At 44.0% G+C, this 19,309-nt stretch overlaps 3 protein-coding genes across 8 annotated transcripts in view; 1 reads left to right on the top strand and 2 right to left on the bottom strand.

Moving 5' to 3' along the window:
* LOC135552034 (DNA topoisomerase 2-beta-like) overlaps positions 1 to 3,156 on the bottom strand; it is a 31,050-nt gene extending 27,894 nt beyond the window's left edge. For all 5 annotated transcript variants that reach the window (XM_064983395.1, XM_064983396.1, XM_064983398.1 and 2 more), the window contains exon 1: positions 2,668 to 3,156. In XM_064983395.1, the coding sequence (XP_064839467.1) occupies positions 2,668 to 2,709 (42 nt within the window). In that variant the 5' untranslated portion in view covers positions 2,710 to 3,156. The remainder of the gene's footprint in view (positions 1 to 2,667) is intronic.
* Positions 3,157 to 3,354: 198 nt separating this feature from the next.
* Positions 3,355 to 7,524, bottom strand: LOC135552035 (peptide-N(4)-(N-acetyl-beta-glucosaminyl)asparagine amidase-like). Of its 2 annotated transcripts, none has more exons than XM_064983401.1 (5): positions 7,164 to 7,524; positions 6,813 to 6,855; positions 5,887 to 5,925; positions 5,447 to 5,624; positions 3,355 to 5,186 (listed from the first exon to the last, which is right to left on the bottom strand). In XM_064983401.1, exons 1-4 carry the CDS (start codon positions 7,223 to 7,225, stop codon positions 5,487 to 5,489), a joined length of 282 nt encoding a protein of 93 aa, XP_064839473.1. In that variant the 5' UTR covers positions 7,226 to 7,524; the 3' UTR covers positions 3,355 to 5,186; positions 5,447 to 5,486. The 2 variants fall into 2 exon arrangements, with proteins under 2 accessions (XP_064839473.1, XP_064839474.1); XM_064983402.1 differs by having other exon boundaries at positions 5,450 to 5,624.
* Positions 7,525 to 7,789: 265 nt separating this feature from the next.
* Positions 7,790 to 17,373, top strand: oxsm (3-oxoacyl-ACP synthase, mitochondrial). The gene is made up of 5 exons (XM_064983394.1): positions 7,790 to 7,909; positions 14,961 to 15,530; positions 15,701 to 15,933; positions 16,100 to 16,327; positions 16,576 to 17,373. Exons 2-5 carry the CDS (start codon positions 15,000 to 15,002, stop codon positions 16,976 to 16,978), a joined length of 1,395 nt encoding a protein of 464 aa, XP_064839466.1. The 5' UTR covers positions 7,790 to 7,909; positions 14,961 to 14,999; the 3' UTR covers positions 16,979 to 17,373.
* The last annotated feature ends 1,936 nt before the right edge of the window (positions 17,374 to 19,309 follow it).

Raw genomic sequence — 19,309 nt, 5'->3', positions numbered from 1 at the left:
AAATAAAACTGCAATATCACATTTACATAAGTATTCAGACCATATACTCAGTACTTTCTGGAAGCACCTTTGGCAGTGATTACAGCTCGAATCTTCTTGGGAGTGACGCTACAAGCTTGGCACACCTGTATTTGGGGAGTTTCTCCCATTCTTCCCTGCAGATCCTCTCAAGCTCTGTCAGGTTGGATGGGGAGCGTCACTGCACAGCTATTTTCAGATCTCTCCAGAGATGTTCGAAAGGGCTCAAGTCCAGGATCTGGCTGGGCTACTCAAAGACATTCAGAGACTTGTCCCGAAGCCACCCCTGTGTTGTCTTGGATGTGTCTCCCAGTCCCTGCCGCTGAAAACATCCCCACAGCATGATGCTGCCACCACCATGCTTCACTGTGGGGATTGTATTGGCCAGGTGATGAGTGGTGCCTGGTTTCCTCCAGATGTGACGCTTGGGATTCAGGCCAAAGAATTCAATCTTGGTTTCATCAGACCATTCCTTCAACCTCATGGCTTGGTTTTTGCTCTGACAACTGCGAGACCTTATGTAGACAGGTGTGTCTTTACAAATAATGTCCAATCGCTTGAATATACGACAGGTGGACTCCAAATAAGTTGTAGAAACATCTCAAGGAAGATGAATGGAAACAGGATGCACCTGAGCTTAATTTCTAGTCTCATAGCAAAGGGTCTGAATACTTATGTAAATAAGGTATCTTTTTTATTTCAAATACATTTGCAAAAATGTCTAAAAACATGTTTTCACTTTGTCATTATGGGGTATTGTGTGTAGATTGAGGGACAATTTTAATTGAATCCATTTTAGAATAAGGCTGTAATGTAACAAAATGTGGAAAAGGTGAAGGGGTCTGAATACTTGGGTGTCACTGATAGCCCATTTCATGGGTGCACAATCTCTATTTTAGGTTGTACAGTCCAATATGAAGGTTCAATATGCACAATAGGCTTTAGTATAGTAAGCTGATTTCCCACAGTTAAAGTTCTCTAATAAGAGTTTAATATTTGTGTGAACTCTACACAGTTGTGTTCTGTGAGTGTCACTGTGTAAGCTGATCACCCATTTCATGGGTGCAACATCCATAGGTTAGGCTATACAGTGCAATATGAATGTCTGACATGCTGACCAGACCGCTCGCGCGCATGTTGATTTTGTCTACCCACACCAGACGCGATCAGGACACGCAGGTTGAAATATCAAAACGAACTCTGAACCAACTACATTCATTTGCAGACAGGTCTAAAAGCATTAAACATTTATGGCAATTTAGCATTTAACCTGAATTTCACTCGGTCCTCTACTCCGACAATTAATCCACAGATAAGGGTAAACTGAGTTTGTTTCTAGTAATCTCTCCTCCATCAGGCTTCTTCTTCTTTGGACTTTATATGCCATCTGGCAACCAACTTTAAGGTGCATTACCACGTGCATTACCACTACCAACTGGACTGGAGTGTGAACCTCAGTTTATCTTTCAATCACCCACGTGGGTATATACTCCTAAAAACCAATGAGGAGATGGGAGAAGAGGGACTTGCAGCAAGTCAAGCATCACAAATAGAACCAAGTTGTATTTTAGCGCCTGGCTACGCAGACACTTGCAAGCACTGTGGGTGCAATGATTGTATAACATGCATGTGTACATTTATTTTGGAACGCAAGCAGTGTGGTAGGCATATAATACACAAAATAGACTGACTGGAAAAGGTGATTTCCCACAATTCCTGCCATAAGGGTGAAGATTCTAATATTTGTGTTATCTCTACACAGTTGTGTTCTGTGAGTGTCACTGAGTAGGCTGATTCCTCATTTCATGGGTGCAACATCAATATGTTAGGCTGCATGCGGGTATGCCCCCAATGCAATTCTAAAGTCAACCAAAAACATTTGTCAAATTAACTTTGTCTTTTGTTTAATTTCTAGTCCAAATATGGCATGATTCCACTATTTGTATCCGTTTGAATCACTTTCAATGGTGGACTTTTATTTTGAAGGCGAACCGCAAATTCCACTATTGTGGCTAAATCCTTATGTGACGAGCTTCACACAGGTCCCAAATTGTGCCGCTGCATTTACGGGCTGGAAGCTACTATAGCTAGCTGGCCAAATGTCGTGCAAATACATTTAAGGAATATGTAAGCATATTTTTTATATAGATTAGGCTACCTACGAATAACTGTATTTTGAGACACATTTAAGATTCTATATTCAAACGGCGTGCATGCAAAATATGCAAACTGACCATCAATCACACTTGACGTGTATTGCAACAAAGAACTTTTTGGGGCATTGCCATTGGCCAAGTGGCTCATTCACCCGTGCCTTGCAGGAAAGCAATGTTGCTTAATGACATCATCATGTTTACGAAAAAACAATGTATCTTCTGACGTTGTTGGACCAATCTGCGATTGTACTTGTGCCGGGCAAGCATAGCTAAATTAATATACCAAAGTATGGCCCGTCTTTAAAAGGCGCATGCTAGTTTAAAGGGGTGTATTAGCTGCTGGCTAGTTAGCATCATCACTGGCCATTTTAGAATGTCCAGCTCGTGACAATCTGGAATTTCTCTCGTGCATCTTGGCAAAATGATGAACGCTACCTGGAGCGATAAAGTAAGTCTGTCCAGTAATCCAACATTTAACAAAATAGTAACTTACCACCCAAGTCAGACCCCCGCTTCCTGCTGCGCCGTTGGACATCTTCCTTTTGTTTCCCTAAATGTTCGTGATGCTACTAGCAGATAAAATACTGAAAAGTCCTGCATACAATATAGTCCATAAACTCAGGAATTATTTCAGTCAACGGACCACATTGAGATATTTTCTGTGTTCGTACCAGTTGAAAAATGTCTTGTCAAAATAGTTCCGGATGAGGGAGTGTATCGCGGCTATTGTTAAAATCGACGAGCGGTGGTTAGAACTAGGCCTGAAATCCTCAACAAAGCTTGCTTGCTACTTGCCTAGATTTATAAATTACTGTACAAGTTCCAAACGTTAAATAGTTTCACAACATTTCATGTAGTACAAAATCAATTGAAATAATGTATAAATAAAATTGTTTTTTAATACGGCTGTAATTTAATACCCTAAATGTTCATTCAGAAATAAAAACACCGCCGCCTGCCTCCATCCGGCTCCACCATCCGCACGGCGACAATCCCAACAGCGTAACCCACCAATCCGGTGCTCGCTTTTCGAGGCGCCGGTAATTCAGCGAATGAAAAAATACATGTACTTGCAATTTGTAACCAGTAGGTGGTAGTAGAAACACACCAACCGCAGTACTTTTTCTTACCAAGGCACCTATGTAGTCCAGGCATTAACTGTATGAAACCACATTTAATCTGTAAATAATATACATTTATCATACTGATTGCACAATTTACATATTTGAACAAGAACACATTAACTCCCACAACAACTTCTCCCTCAATGTGATCAAGATAAAGGAGATGATTGTAGACTACAGGAAAAAGAGGACTGAGCACACCCCCATTCTCATCAAAGGGGCTGCAGTGGAGCAGGTTGAGAGCTTGAAGTTCCTTGGTGTCCACATCACCAACAAACTAACATGGTCCAAGCACACCAAGACAGTCGTGGAGAGAGAACGACAAAACATCAGGAGACTGAAAATATTTGGCATAGGTCCCCAGATCCTCAAAAGGTTCTACAGCTGCACCATCGAGAGCATGGTTGCATCACTGCTTGGTATGGCAACTGCTCGGCCTCTGACCGCAAGGCATTACAGGATAGTGTGAATGGCCCAGGTCATCACTGGGGCCAAGCTCCCTGCAATCCAGGACCTCTATACAAGGCTGTGTCAGAGGAAGGCCCTAAAAATTGTCAAAGACTCCAGCCACCCTAGTCATAGACTGTTCTCTCTGCTACTGCACGGCAAAAGGTACTGGAGCGCCAAGTCTAGGTCCAAGAGGCTTCTAAACAGCTTCTACCCCCAAGCCATAAGACTCCTGAACACCTAATCAAATGGCCACCCAGACTATTTGCATTGCCCACTCCCCCTCTTTTACACCACTGCTACTCTCTGTTGTTATCATCTATGCATAGTTACTTTAATAACTCTACCCACATGTACATATTACCTCAACTAACCGGTGCCCCCGCACATTGACTCTGTACCAGTATCCCACTGTATATAGTCTTGCTCTTGTTATTTTACTGCTGCTCTTAAATTACTTGCTATGTTTATTTCTTATTCTTATCTGTATTTTTTCTTTGAACTGCATTGTTGGTTTGGGGCTTGTAAGTAAGCATTTCACTGTCAGGTCTACACCTGTGGTATTCGGTGCATGTGACATGCATTCAGCAAAAATACATGTAGAATACCAGTATATCCATAACCATAAGTGGATAGACATAACTCCATAGCAGATGGACTTTAGGCTCACAGGTCATATATCCCTATTCTGTGTCAGGAGCCAGAACCTTGTTATGGCAGGGTGTTACAGCCAGGCCATACTGATCCATAGTCCACTTTGAGGTGGAAAGCCATGGTAGACGCCATGTGCTCCCAAAGGTTCAAAGAGGATTAAGTCAAGTAAGTAACTCCTCTTTTGGCAGAGACAGTCTAGATAACAAAGGCTTTTGTGTCATACAGAAGCTGGGTCTGGGTCTCAAGACATTACTGGCAGTAAATACCCAAGCAGCATCATTACAAGATCTGTAATCAATACAAGATTATTGATTCAAGACACAGATCCCGAATGATTATTGGACTACCATCCATCCATACCCACAAACAATATCACCAAACTACTACTCCTCCGTTTATCTCATAAGCACCAAGATGCCTATGAATATACACACTATACATGACTATGAACAGAGTCGGTGTATTCAAGGTGATTATCTTGAGCAAGGCACTGAGCAGAATCACTGATCAATACATCATATTGCATCCCAAAATAACTACTCATTGCTTTATTAAGATTAGCAAACCAATGCAGTGCCTTGCTCAGAGCGATCAAACACACTCATTAAGCGTAGTCCTCCTCCATCTTGACGAGGATTTCAAATGAGGATTCCATCGGCTCATTCAAAGCCCGCCGGAACATCTGGGAGTGTTGCCATGACGACTCTCCCTCTCCTCCGGCTAGCTCCATCTCCATGACCAGCTCCAAGGATCAAGAAAAGACCCGGAATAGAATGCATCTCCCTGTCTGTGTTCAAAAACATAAAAATGGTTTAGTGGTTGTTATGCAAGATAAGGAAGAAAAGAATGCTGATCAGTTAAGTGCACATGCAAATCAATGTTACAGCTCTCTGACTATCAAATCATAATATCTCTATTACATTTACAAATCACTAAGTACCCGTTTACAATTTGCACTTTAAATTGATTTGAAAAAAGGCTTCCAACTTAATCCTGAAAGGTATCGTTCACATAAACCAGACAAAAATCTATCAATCATCCATCCACCACCTGAGAACGACGTTGTGTTCTGTCCAGACTGCAGACCCTAGCGGCCGGTTCCAGAGTGAAAGGTCTGGCTGCATCTTCTGACTGAGACTGTCTTTATCTTCATCCCTACAGGAGCACAGTCCAACTTCCAACTGATGTTCCCTGACGATGAGCCCTCTGTACGAGCTAGATACACCTGACAGGACATAACGTGTATTTACTGACAGGAAAAAGACAGCATAAATATGGAAACATTCACAGTTGATATACACATATCCAATAGAAGCAACATATCCAAAGTTTGGATAGATTGATAAATGCTCAATAAATAATTGATTATTATTTCTGCTAAAAAAAAGTCATGCCCTTGCTTTAACAATCACAAAGACTGACCAATAGAAAAAAGACAGAAAAGCAACACAAAGGAAATACAGAGGAAATATTCTCCCACTCTTCACCTTCTTAGTCGGAACAAACACAACCTCTGCTGCAGCAGCCTGGGAGAGAAAGAGAGAGGAACACAAACCCATTGTTTAAAAAAAGCAGGTTTACCCATTGAACCCAAAGTTCAAAAACTCCAAGGACCATTAAAGTGAATAATAAGATACAGTAATAATATATGCAATTTACACTATCATCCAAAATGATTATAGTCAAAGTGAATACAGTCAAAGTGAATAAGGTCAAAGTGACTACAGTCAAAGTGAATACAGTCAAAGTGAATACAGTCAAATTGAATACAGTCAAAGTGAATACAGTCAAAGTGACTACAGTTAAAGTGACTACAGTCAAAGTGAATACAGTCAAAGCGACTACAGTCAAAGTGACTACAGTTAAAGTGAATACAGTCAAAGTGACTACAGTTAAAGTGACTACAGTCAAAGTGACTACAGTCAAAGCGACTACAGTCAAAGTGACTACAGTTAAAGTGACTACAGTCAAAGTGAATACAGTCAAAGCGACTACAGTCAAAGTGACTACAGTTAAAGTGAATACAGTCAAAGTGACTACAGTTAAAGTGACTACAGTCAAAGTGAATACAGTCAAAGCGACTACAGTCAAAGTGACTACAGTTAAAGTGAATACAGTCAAAGTGACTACAGTTAAAGTGACTACAGTCAAAGTGACTACAGTCAAAGTGAATACAGTCAAAGTGACTACAGTCAAAGTGAATACAGTCAAAGTGACTACAGTCAAAGTGACTACAGTCAAAGTGAATACAGTCAAAGTGACTACAGTCAAAGTGAATACAGTCAAAGTGACTCCAGTCAAAGCAATTACAGTCATGCGTGTAAACATTTTCGTATCAGTGGTCCCAGTCGGTCCACAAACATGCAATGAAGTAAGCAGTTATTTGACTCGGTAAAACAGCTGTATATCTCACCAATGGGGCAGTCCCTGGTCCTGTCCCCTGTCTCTTGAGCTGACTGGCAAATTCAGGGCCATTAAGCAAAACAAATCCAGTTTAAAAAATACATTTAACATGCCTCTTGAATGACAGTTCTTGTATGTTTACAATCTAATGTACCAGGTGAGAGGTCTCTACACACATTTCATAAGGCATATGCTCATAACAAGTGAAGCATTATACATGTTTTCACATACAGTGCATTCGGAAAGTATTCAGACCCCTTGACTTTTTCCAAATTGTTATGTTACAGCCTTATTCTAAACTGTACTAAATATGTATTAAAAATAACACATTGAAATATTACATTTACATAAGTATTCAGACCCTTTACTTGGTACTTTGTTGGGTTTTCTTGGGTGTGACGCTACAATGAAATGAAACGACATGTCAATCTCGCAAATAGGCCATTTATAACGGTTTGTAGTCTTATCATAACAGCACAACTGCCAGAAAATAGCCTAACATTCGTTTTTAAAAGTTTAATAAATCTGATTTATATTTTCTATTGCGATATATTCAAATTCCTTTATTAGTTCCATTATCTAGCAATACTAATTATTAAGATGGCAAACCAAATGTTGCTTCTTAGGTCGTTAGAAGGGAAGACGATATTCCTTCTTAACTCGTTCGACTAAGTTATTGGAAAAAGGGCCTTGTTTTCAGACCTTATGCGCGGGTTTTGACTAGTCATTGGGCTACAAATATCAGCTGAACCTGGCAACCCTGAACAACAGCAACCGCCAATCAAGATGCCTTTGCAATGCCTGAACAAATCATAACAATTCAATAATCAAATTTACTGCAAAATCAGCTAATGATATTTAATAAAATGCACTATTTCCTTGAATCTATGTATACATTCATAATATTCTGTTATGGAAAAAATGTAATCTACATTTCTCTGAGAAATGTATGGGAGCAGGCAATTGCATAGTATCCCCCTGAAATGAACTCAGTTCGTTAGTTGCATGGATTTTGTGAGCGAGACTTGTTTTTTATTTGCAGAGGATTTCAGAGGTACAATGACTATATTCGTAAACACTTGAGCTATCTATCATAGCGTTCACAAGGTAAGTGGCAAATAGATGTTTCAAGGAGGTTTATTTCATAGTTAGACAAATTGGACGCTTGGTGTTTGTTGTCATGTGGTAAGGAATCAGTTATAACAACAATAAGAGTCGCACACTGCATAAACTCCCAGTAATTTATTGGGTTAACCCCCAACGTTTCAGCGTCACTGTGTCTTCTTCCTGGGTATTGTCGTTAATCCTTGAACCAGGTTATGTGGACAAAACAGTGCAATTAGTGTAACCAAATCAAATCACATGCGCCGAATACAAGTGTAGACTTCACCGTGAAATGCTTACATACAAGCCCTTAACCAACAGTGCGGTTCAAGAAGAGTTAAGAAAATATTACCAAGTAGACTAAAATAAAACATTTATAATAAAATAACACAATAAGAATAACAATAACGAGGCTATACACAGGGGGCACCGGTACCGAGTCGGTGTGCGGGAGTACAGGTTAGTTGAGGTCATTTGTACATGTAGGTGGGGGTGAAGTGACTATGCATACATAATAAACAGCGAGTCGTAGCAGTGTACAAGAGGGGGGGGTCTCAATGTAAATTGTCAGGTGGCGATTGTATAAGTTGTTCAGCAGTCTTATGGCTTGGGGATAGAAGTTGTTGAGGAGCCTTTTGATCCTAGACTTGGCACTCCGGTACCTCTTGCCGTGCGGTAGCATAGAGAACAGTCTTATAACTTGGGTGACTGGAGTCTCTGACAATGTTATGGGCTTTCCTCTGACACCACCTGGTATAGAGGTCCTGGATAGCAGGAAGCTTGGCCCCAGTGAAGTACTGGGCTGTTCGCACTACCATCTGTAGCGCCTTGCGGTCAGATGCAAAGCAGTTGCCATACCAGGCGGTGGTGCAGCTGTGGAACCTTTTGAGGATCTTGGGACCTATGCCAAATCTTTTCAGTCTTCTGAGAGGGGGAAAGGTTTTGTTGTGGCCTCTTCATGACTGTCTTGGTATGTTTGAAACATGATAGTATGTTGGTGATGTGGACACCAAAGAACTTGAAACTCTCGACCCGCTCCAGTGCAGCCCCGTCAATGTTAATGGGGGCCTGTTCGGACCGCCTTTTCCTGTAGTCCATGATCAGCTCCTTTGTTTTTCTCACATTGAGGGAGAGGTTGCTGTCCTGGCACCACACTGCCAGTTCTCTGACCACCTCCCTAATAATACGCCTTCTCGTCTGTGGTCAGGCCTACCACTGTTGTGTCGTCAGCAAACTTAATGATGGTGTTGGAGTCGTGTTCGGCCACACAGTCGTGGGTGAACAGGGAATACATGAGGGGACTAAGTACACACCCCTGAGGGGCCCCAGTGTTAAGGATCAGTGTGGCAGACATGTTGTTGCCTACTCTTAACACCTGGGGATGGCCCGTCAGGAAGTCCAGGATCCAGTTGCAGAGGGAGGTGTTCAGTCCCAGAGTCCTTAGCTTAATGATCTTCGTGGCACTATGGTGTTGAACGCTGAGCTGTAGTCAATGAACAGCATTCTCACATAAGTGTTCCTTTTGTCCAGGTGAGAAAGGGCAGTGTGGAATGCGATTGAGATTGTGTCATCTGTGGATCTGTTGGGGGGGTATGAGAATTGAAGTGGGTCTCGGGTGTCCGGGAGGATGCTGTTGATGTGAGCCATGACCAGCCTTTCAAAGCTCTTCATGGCTACCGAAGTGAGTTCCATGGGGTGGTAATCCTTTAGGCAGGTTACCTTTGCTTCCTTGGGTACAGGGACTATGGTGGTCTGCTTAACATGTGTAGGTATTAAAGACTCGGTCAGGGGGAAGTTGAAAATGTGAGTTATGACACTTGCCAGTTGGTCCGTGCATGCTTTGAGTATATGCCCTGGTAATCCGTCTGGCCCAGTGGCTTTGTGAATGTTGACCTGTTTAAAGGTTTTGTTCACATCGGCTACCGAGAGCGTTATCACACAGTTCCAGAACAGCTGGTGCTCTCGTGCATGCTTCAGTGTTGCATGCCTAGAAGTGAGCATAAAAGCCATTTAGCTCGTCTGGTAGGCTCGCGTCACTGGGCAGCTCGCTTCTGGGTTTCCCTTTGTAGTCCGTAATATTTTAAGCCCTACAACATTCGACGAGCGTCAGAGCCAGTGTAGCAGGATTCAATCTTAATCCTGTAAATCATCAAATCAAATTGTATTTGTCACATACACATGGTTAGCAGATGTTAATGCGAGTGTAGCGAAATGCTTGTGCTTCTAGTTCCGACAATGCAGTAATAACCAACAAGTAATCTAACTAACAATTCCTAATCTACTGTCTTATACACAGTGTAAGGGGATAAAGAATATGTACATAAGGATATATGAATGAGTGATGGTACAGAGCAGCATAGGCAAGATACAGTAGATGGTATCGAGTACAGTATATACATGTGAGATGAGTATGTAAACAAAGTGGCATAGTTAAAGTGGCTAGTGATACATGTATTACATAAGGATGCAGTCGATGATATAGAGTACAGTATATACGTATGCATATGAGATGAATAATGTAAGGTAAGTAACATTATATAAGGTAGCATTGTTTAAAGTGGCTAGTGATATATTTACAACATTTCCCATCAATTCCCATTATTAAAGTGTCAGTGTGTAGGCAGCAGCCACTCAATGTTAGTGGTGGCTGTTTAACAGTCTGATGGCCTTGAGATAGAAGCTGTTTTTCAGTCTCTCGGTCCCAGCTTTGATGCACCTGTACTGACCTCGCCTTCTGGATGATAGGGGGTGAACAGGCAGTGGCTCGGGTGGTAGATGTCCTTAATGATCTTTATGGCCTTCCTGTAACATCGGGTGGTGTAGGTGTCCTGGAGGGCAGGTAGTTTGCCCCCGGTGATGCGTTGTGCAGACCTCACTACCCTCTGGAGAGCCTTACGGTTGAGGGCGGAGCAGTTGCCGTACCAGGCGATGATACAGCCCGCCAGGATGCTCTCGATTGTGCCTCTGTAGAAGTTTGTGAGTGCTTTTGGTGACAAGCCGAATTTCTTCAGCCTCCTGAGGTTGAAGAGGCGCTGCTGCGCCTTCTTCACGATGCTGTCTGTGTGAGTGGACCAATTCAGTTTGTCTGTGATGTGTATGCCGAGGAACTTAAAACTTGCTACTCTCTCCACTACTGTTCCATCGATGTGGATAGGGGGTGTTCCCTCTGCTGTTTCCTGAAGTCCACAATCATCTCCTTAGTTTTGTTGACGTTGAGTGTGAGGTTATTTTCCTGACACCACACTCCGAGGGCCCTCACCTCCTCCCTGTAGGCCGTCTCGTCGTTGTTGGTAATCAAGCCTACCACTGTTGTGTCGTCCGCAAACTTGATGATTGAGTTGGAGGCGTGCGTGGCCACGCAGTCGTGGGTGAACAGGGAGTACAGGAGAGGGCTCAGAACGCACCCTTGTGGGGCCCCAGTGTTGAGGATCAGCGGGGAGGAGATGTTGTTACCTACCCTCACCACCTGGGGGCGGCCCGTCAGGAAGTCCAGTACCCAGTTGCACAGGGCGGGGTCGAGACCCAGGGTCTTCAGCTTGATGACGAGCTTGGAGGGTACTATGGTGTTGAATGCCGAGCTGTAGTCGATGAACAGCATTCTCACATAGGTATTCCTCTTGTCCAGATGGGTTAGGGCAGTGTGCAGTGTGGTTGGGATTGCATCGTCTGTGGACCTATTTGAGCGGTAAGCAAATTGGAGTGGGTCTAGGGAGTCAGGTAGGGTGGAGGTGATATGGTCCCTGACTAGTCTCTCAAAGCACTTCATGATGACGGAAGTGAGTGCTACGGGGCGGTAGTCGTTCAGCTCAGTTACCTTAGCTTTCTTGGGAACAGGAACGATGGTGGCCCTCTTGAAGCATGTGGGAACAGCAGACTGGTATAGGGATTGATTGAATATGTCCGTAAACACACCAGCCAGCTGGTCTGCGCATGCTCTGAGGGCGCGGCTGGGGATGCCGTCTGGGCCTGCAGCCTTGCGAGGGTTAACACGTTTAAATGTTTTACTCACCTCGGCTGCAGTGAAGGAGAGACCGCATTTTTCCATTGCAGGCAGTGTCAGTGGCACTGTATTGTCCTCAAAGCGGGCAAAAAAGTTATTTAGTCTGCCTGGGAGCAAGACATCCTGGTCCGTGACTGGGCTGGATTTCTTCCTGTAGTCCGTGATTGACTGTAGACCCTGCCACATGCCTCTTGTGTCTGAGCCGTTGAATTGGGATTCTACTTTGTCTCTGTACTGACGCTTAGCTTGTTTGATAGCCTTACGGAGGGAATAGCTGCATTGTTTGTATTCAGTCATGTTACCAGACACCTTGCCCTGATTGAAAGCAGTGGTTCGCGCTTTCAGTTTCACACGAATGCTGCCATCAATCCAAGGTTTCTGGTTAGGGAATGTTTTAATCGTTGCTATGGGAACGACATCTTCAACGCACGTTCTAATGAACTCGCACACCGAATCAGCGTATTCGTCAATGTTGTTATTTGACGCAATACGAAACATGTCCCAGTCCACGTGATGGAAGCAGTCTTGGAGTGTGGAGTCAGCTTGGTCGGACCAGCGTTGGACAGACCTCAGCGTGGGAGCTTCTTTTTTTAGCTTTTGTCTGTAGGCAGGTATCAGCAAAATGGAGTCGTGGTCAGCTTTTCCGAAAGGGGGCGGGGCAGGGCCTTATATGCGTCGCGGAAGTTAGAGTAACAGTGATCCAAGGTTTTTCCGCCCCTGGTTGCGCAATCGATATGCTGATAAAATTTAGGGAGTCTTGTTTTCAGATTAGCCTTGTTAAAATCCCCAACAACAATGAATGCAGCCTCCGGATAAATGGTTTCCAGTTTGCAAAGAGTTAAATAAAGTTCGTTCAGAGCCATCGATGTGTCTGCTTGGGGGGGATATATACGGCTGTGATTATAATCGAAGAGAATTCTCTTGGTAGGTAATGCGGTCTACATTTGATTGTGAGGAATTCTAAATCAGGTGAACAGAAGGATTTGAGTTCCTGTATGTTTCTTTCATCGCACCATGCCTCGTTAGCCATAAGGCATACACCCCCACCCCTCTTACCAGAAAGGTGTTTGTTTCTGTCGGCGCGATGCGTGGAGAAACCCGTTGGCTGCACCGCATCGGATAGCGTCTCTCCAGTGAGCCATGTTTCCGTGAAGCACAGAACGTTACAGTCTCTGATGTCCCTCTGGAATGCTACCCTTGCTCGGATTTCATCAACCTTGTTGTCAAGAGACTGGACATTGGCAAGAAGAATGCTAGGAAGTGGGGCACGATGTGCCCGTCTCCGTAGTCTGACCAGAAGACCGCTACGTTTCCCTCTTTTTCTGAGTCGTTTTTTGGGGTCGCTGCATGCGATCCATTCTGTTGTCCTGTTTGTAAGGCAGAACACAGGATCCGCATCGCGAAAAACATATTCTTGGTCGTACTGATGGTGAGTTGACGCTGATCTTATATACAGTAGTTCTTCTCGGCTGTATGTAATGAAACCTAAGATGACCTGAGGTACTAATGTAAGAAATAACACGTAAAAAACAAAAAACTGCATAGTTTCCTAGGAATGTGAAGCGAGGCGGCCATCTCTGTCGGCGCCGGAAGTAATTATATCGATGCTTTGCCTGTTTGATGATTGATCGGAGGGCATAGAGAGATTTCTTATTAGCTTCCGGGTTAAGAGTCCTGGTCCTTGAAAGCGGTAGCTCTACCCTTTAGCTCAGTGCAGATGTTGCCTGTAATCCATGGCTTCTGGTTGGGGTATGTACATACAGTCTCTGTGGGGACGACGTCCTCGATGCACTTATTGATGTAGCCAGTGAATGATGTGATGTACTGCTCAATGCCATCGGAAGAATCCCGGAACATGTCTGTGCTAGCAAAACACTCCTGTAGTTTAGAATCTGCTTCATCTGACCAATTGTTTTATAGACTAGGTCACTGGTGCTTCCTGCTTTCATTTTTGCTTGTAAGCAGGAATCAGGAGGATAGAATTATGGTCAGATTTGCCAAATGGAGGGCAAGGGAGAGCTTTGTACGTGTCTCTGTGTGTGGACTTTTTTTCCCCTCTGGTTGCACATTTAACATGCTGATAGAAATTTGGTAAAACAGATTTAAATTACCCTACATTAAAATCCCCGACCACTAGGAGCACTGCCCCTGAATGAGCGGTTTCCTGTTTGCTTATGGTGGAATTCAGCACATTGAGTGCTGTTTTAGTGCCAGCCTTGGTCTGTGGTGGTATGTAGACAGCTACAAAACATATAGATGAAAACTCTAGGTAGATAGTGTGGTCTACAGCTTATCATGAAATACTCTACCACAGGCAATCAAAACCTTGAGACTTCCTTAGATATTGTGCACTAGCTATTGTTTACAAATATGCATAGGCCTACCGCCGTGGGGGCTGCTGTTCTGTCCTGCTGATAGTGTATAACCTGCCAGCTGTATGTTCTTAATGTCGTCGTTCAACCACGACTCTGTAAAATATAAGATATTACAGTTATTAATGTCCCGTTTGTAGGGTATATGTGCTTTCAGTTGATCCCATTTATTTTATAGCAATTGAATGTTGGCTAGAAGAACGGAAGGCAAGGACAGATTAGCCACTCATCACCTGATCCTCACAAGGCATCCTGATCTCTTTCCGCAAAACCTAAGTTTCCTTTTTCAGCCATTCACAGGGATCTGGTCGGGTATCTGTAGTATATCCCTTGCGTCCGACTCTTTGAAGAAGAACTCTTCGTCCAATTTGAGTTGAGTAATGCCAGTTCTGATGTCAAGAAGCTCTTTTCGGTTGTAAGCAGTAACATTATGTACAAAACAAGTGACGAACAACGCGAAAAAACAAACAAAATAGCATGGTTGGTTAAGAGCCGATAAGATGGCAGCCCTCTCCTCTGGCGCCATCTTGTCAGCGAATCAGCATTCAGGGCTCGAACCATCCAGTTCATAAAAGCATTTGTACTACGTACATACCATTCTGTATTGACATGATTGGTGGGATGTCTGGTTCAAGAATGAGTTATGCTGCTAAACTGTTAATTGTTTTTCTCTACACCACAGGATCCACTGTGGTAGATAGCAGAGAAATAAAACAACAGCATGTCATCGTGTTGGCCAAAGCTGCCGTTATATTTGGCTTCACAGCACACAACCAGAACACTTCTCAACAAGAGCACTTGTTCAACGATCCCCAATCTGAGACACTACAACTGTGGAAAGAATCCGTCCAGGAGGAGAGTAGCAATCACTGGAATAGGGCTTGTCTCTCCTCTCGGCACAGGGACGACTCTACCTTGGAACCAGCTGATTAGTGGTGCCAGTGGGATCGTCGCCCTCGACTCTGAGATGTATAAGACAGTCCCCTGTAAAGTGGCAGCCATGGTGCCCCGAGGAGACGGAGAGGGCCAGTTCAAGGATGAGAGATTTGCCACGCGTGGGGAGATCAACAGTATGTCACCAGCCACTGTCATGGCTCTCGGTGCCGCCCAGCTGGCACTGGAGGATTCTGGGTGGTATCCCAGCAGCCCTGAGGAGCAGCTGACCACAGGGGTGGCGGTGGGGATGGGCATGGTTTCTCTGGACGAGATCGCCAAGACGTCGGCCATCTTCCAGGCGAAAGGTTACAGTAAGGTCAGTTATGGGGTCCGCTGAAGTGTGCTGTGGTGCTTCCAATCTCTCAGATGTGTGTGTGTGGCAGGGTTGGTAGGTAGGAGTGTGTCCTATTTGCAGAGCAGGGTTGAGAACAGACTGCAATTTTTTTTTAAAGATTTAATAAAAGTTGTATTGTATTTTTATTCAAGGTCAGCCCCTTCTTTGTGCCTCGTATCCTGGTCAACATGGCTGCCGGTCACATCAGCATCAAGCACAAACTGAAAGGTCCCAACCACGCCGTTTCCACCGCCTGCACCACTGGAGCCCATGCCCTCGGTGATGCAGCCAGGTTCATCGCCCACGGAGATGCCGTCGCCATGGTAGCGGGTGGGACAGAAGCCTGCGTGGGACCTCTGTCAATCGCGGGGTTCGCCAGGGCGAGGTCAGGCTTGACGATCCCAGGATATTTTTGTTGTTTGTTCGTGTTATTGTTGTTAGTAAAGATCTAGTCTGTCCTTTGATCAATTCTATGCTATTTGTATGTTCATGGATTTCAGTTTGTATTGACTACTATGCGAGTGACATTCAACTTGAACTTTTACTTGAAGGGCTCTGAGTACCCACTGGAACGACCAGCCCAGGCTGGCATCGCGGCCCTTCCACCCAGAGAGGGATGGGTTTGTGATGGGTGAAGGGTCTGCGGTGGTGCTCCTGGAGGAGTGGGAGCATGCTGCGGGGAGAGGGGCCAGGGTGTATGCTGAGGTGCTGGGGTACGGCCTGTCAGGGGACGCCAGCCACATCACAGCCCCCACTGCTGATGGAGACGGAGCCTTCAGGTAGTAGTCATGGATGGGGTTTATAGCACTCTTTCACCAGGTGCTTACTATTTGTGTTAGGAGTTAAGGAACCATTGATGTACTGTAGGTTGTACCATTATCTATCAGCTTGACCATGAGATAAATATTTGTAATTTTCTTTTAGCCTGTTTCAAAATGGTTCTGACTTTTTTAAATGAAATGGTGAACATATTTGAAGTCATGACATTTTTACAGTCCATTTTCATTCCCCTCCTGATCTCTTCCAGGTGCATGTCTGCAGCACTCCGAGACGCCGGTGTGGAGCCAGCCCATGTGACGTACGTGAACGCACACGCCACCTCTACACCACTAGGTGACGCTGCAGAGAACGCCGCCATCAAGAGACTGTTCCAGCAGCACGCCGCCGCCCTGGCTGTCTCCTCCACTAAAGGGGCCACGGGGCATCTCCTGGGGGCTGCCGGGGCCCTGGAGGCAGCCTTCACTGCCCTGGCCTGTTACCACAGCACTTTGCCACCCACCCTCAACCTGGACCGCACCGATCCAGAGTTTGACCTGAACTATGTGCCCTGCACAGCACAGCATTGGAAGACCGAGGGCAGGCGGGTAGCTCTCACAAACTCTTTTGGGTTTGGGGGGACTAACGCGTCACTGTGTCTCGCCAGTGTCTGAAAAGCTTGTCTGAAGGATTCACTTCTTACTGGTTTTGTATTGATTTCACAACAGATTCTTTATAGATACCTAGTATTTCAGTTTCAAAATGTTCTCAATATTATATTGGGACATGTAATGTAAACATCGATCATACAATTCTGATCGAAGTTTCCATTTTCATCATTCAAATACAAATATGCTGTGTGTACTTGAATACAGTAGTATGTTTATTTATCACCAGCAGGTGGCACTGTCTCACATGGAGGCGACACTGGAGAGGCTATGGGTTATTACCTTTTATACAGACGGTTCAGCTCTAGCCCCTTGGCCTTTATTGTAATAGAAGGCTGTGCTGGTTGGTCATAAAGTGTAATTTCTCAAGATCCACCATGAGCATAAACATCAGTCACTCATTTGGGTCTCAAAAGCCTTGGTTTGTACTTTCTGTCCTCTAAAACAGGGTTTGTATTGGTGGAATTCAAAGGTTCTCAACCTGGGGTTCGGATAAACCAGGGGATACTTGGGAAGACGCATAGGAACATAGGCCTACTGGTATATTGCACATGAGGGGGTACTCCCGGGTTACCCCAGGCTGAGCAAAATGTAATTGCGGATACAGTAACTAAAGAGCAACTGGTGTAATTCTACAGCCCGATTTAGCACTGTTTATTGGAGGAATGATGCTCTAATGTTTCCAATAATCTTCTCTCTTTCTGAAAGTGCTTTAGTTTCGCTTGTTAAATCCGCACTGCATCCAATTAGAGCATTTTGTGTATTTTCTGGTAGGTAAGGGGTTCATCCATTCAGCCCTGTAAAATATATTCTAGATACTGTGGTGCCGGTTTCCGGGAAACAGATTAAAAAGCCTTGTCCTGGACTACAAATAGCTTTCAATGGAGATTCTCAGAGAAATTGTCAGGTAAAATGGCCTTCAATGTTTTGGGCTTTGTGTGAACAACATGTCATCAATACCGCAGACAAGAGAGGACTGGAGTGATGTGATCTAGGGGAAGGACATCTGGCCTTTTCTATGTACCAAATGGCACCCTATTTCCCTGAGCACCCTACTTTTGACCAGGGCCTATATGTGTGTGCTCTATAGGGAATAGGTTGCCATTTAGGACGCAAACATTATCCCAAGGGAGACAGAGAGGTAATGGGTAAAACATGGGGGGGAATAAGCTTTCACATTTTGTTACTCCTCTTCTCCATTCCGATGTGTAAAAGCAATACACAGTGCTAGTCGCTCTTTTATGAAAAAGAAAAACGGTGTTCTTGAACCAACCTGAGGGGGACGTGAAATGATTGCCGACCTGAGGGGGACGTGAAATGATTGCCGACCTGAGGGGGACGTGAAATGATTGCCGACCTGAGGGGGACGTGAAATGATTGTGTATGAAGGGTGATTTGGGGAGGGGGTGATCTCTTATCATCTTAATATTCCCTCTGGCTCACTGGATGGGGGTTGCTCAGTCTGAGGGAAAGCTACTATAAGTGTGATTGACTTGAAGAATAGAAGCAGACGAAGACAGTCCTTTTTCCCGCGTTCAAAACAACTGGGAACTGAAAAATACGAGGTCAAACATGACGTTTGAATTCCGGAATTCCGAGTTAGATGAACGATCAAATCGTTTTTTCCCAGTCTGTGCTTGTTTTTTTTGTTGCTGAGTTCCCAGTTGTTTTGAAAGTGGCAATAGAGAGGAAGACTACACATGAAGTACTAGCCTAGTAGTGTATTTCACTATAAATATTGACTGGTAAGAACGTCAGTTAATATGAACAAATGCAGGCTTTCTATCAATTTATTGGAAACGTACAAAACACTCTTCAGTGTATGAACTCACGAGTCATGACTGAAGTGAATAGCAGATGCAATATGTGAAAATAATTAGCATGATGAATTACAGGGGGATGTCTCTTTCTCAAGGCCATTTTTAGAGATGTTTTATTAACTTTTACAGGATGTCATCTTCCACTAATGAATAAATCAATTATTAATTTGCTTTTTAATTAGAAATGATTTTATATGGATACATGAGATGGGAAGCTTTTTTCTAGTTCGAAGGAAGGATATCCCTTGAACCTTTTTAGAGTTTCGTTTTTTACTTTAACAACTGATCTAACCCAGCAGCAAGTGCTGTTCTCAACGTTATTTGTGGAAATTAACCCCCTCCCCTGGCTATTGCTACATAATGAATTTGAGCGGAAGTATCTTGGAACGAGATTAGTGGAAAGTGGACATAATGCAGGCTATCAGACAAAATACAGTAAGAAAAGATTCACTGTAGGCAGTCTCATTCAGTAATGACCTGACATCCCCCTCAACGGCTGCCATTGCATTGCCATCCA

Source organism: Oncorhynchus masou, chromosome 13, assembly GCF_036934945.1.
Source record: "Oncorhynchus masou masou isolate Uvic2021 chromosome 13, UVic_Omas_1.1, whole genome shotgun sequence".
Classification (NCBI taxonomy): domain Eukaryota; kingdom Metazoa; phylum Chordata; class Actinopteri; order Salmoniformes; family Salmonidae; genus Oncorhynchus; species Oncorhynchus masou.
This window is presented reverse-complemented; position numbering and strand designations above follow the sequence as displayed.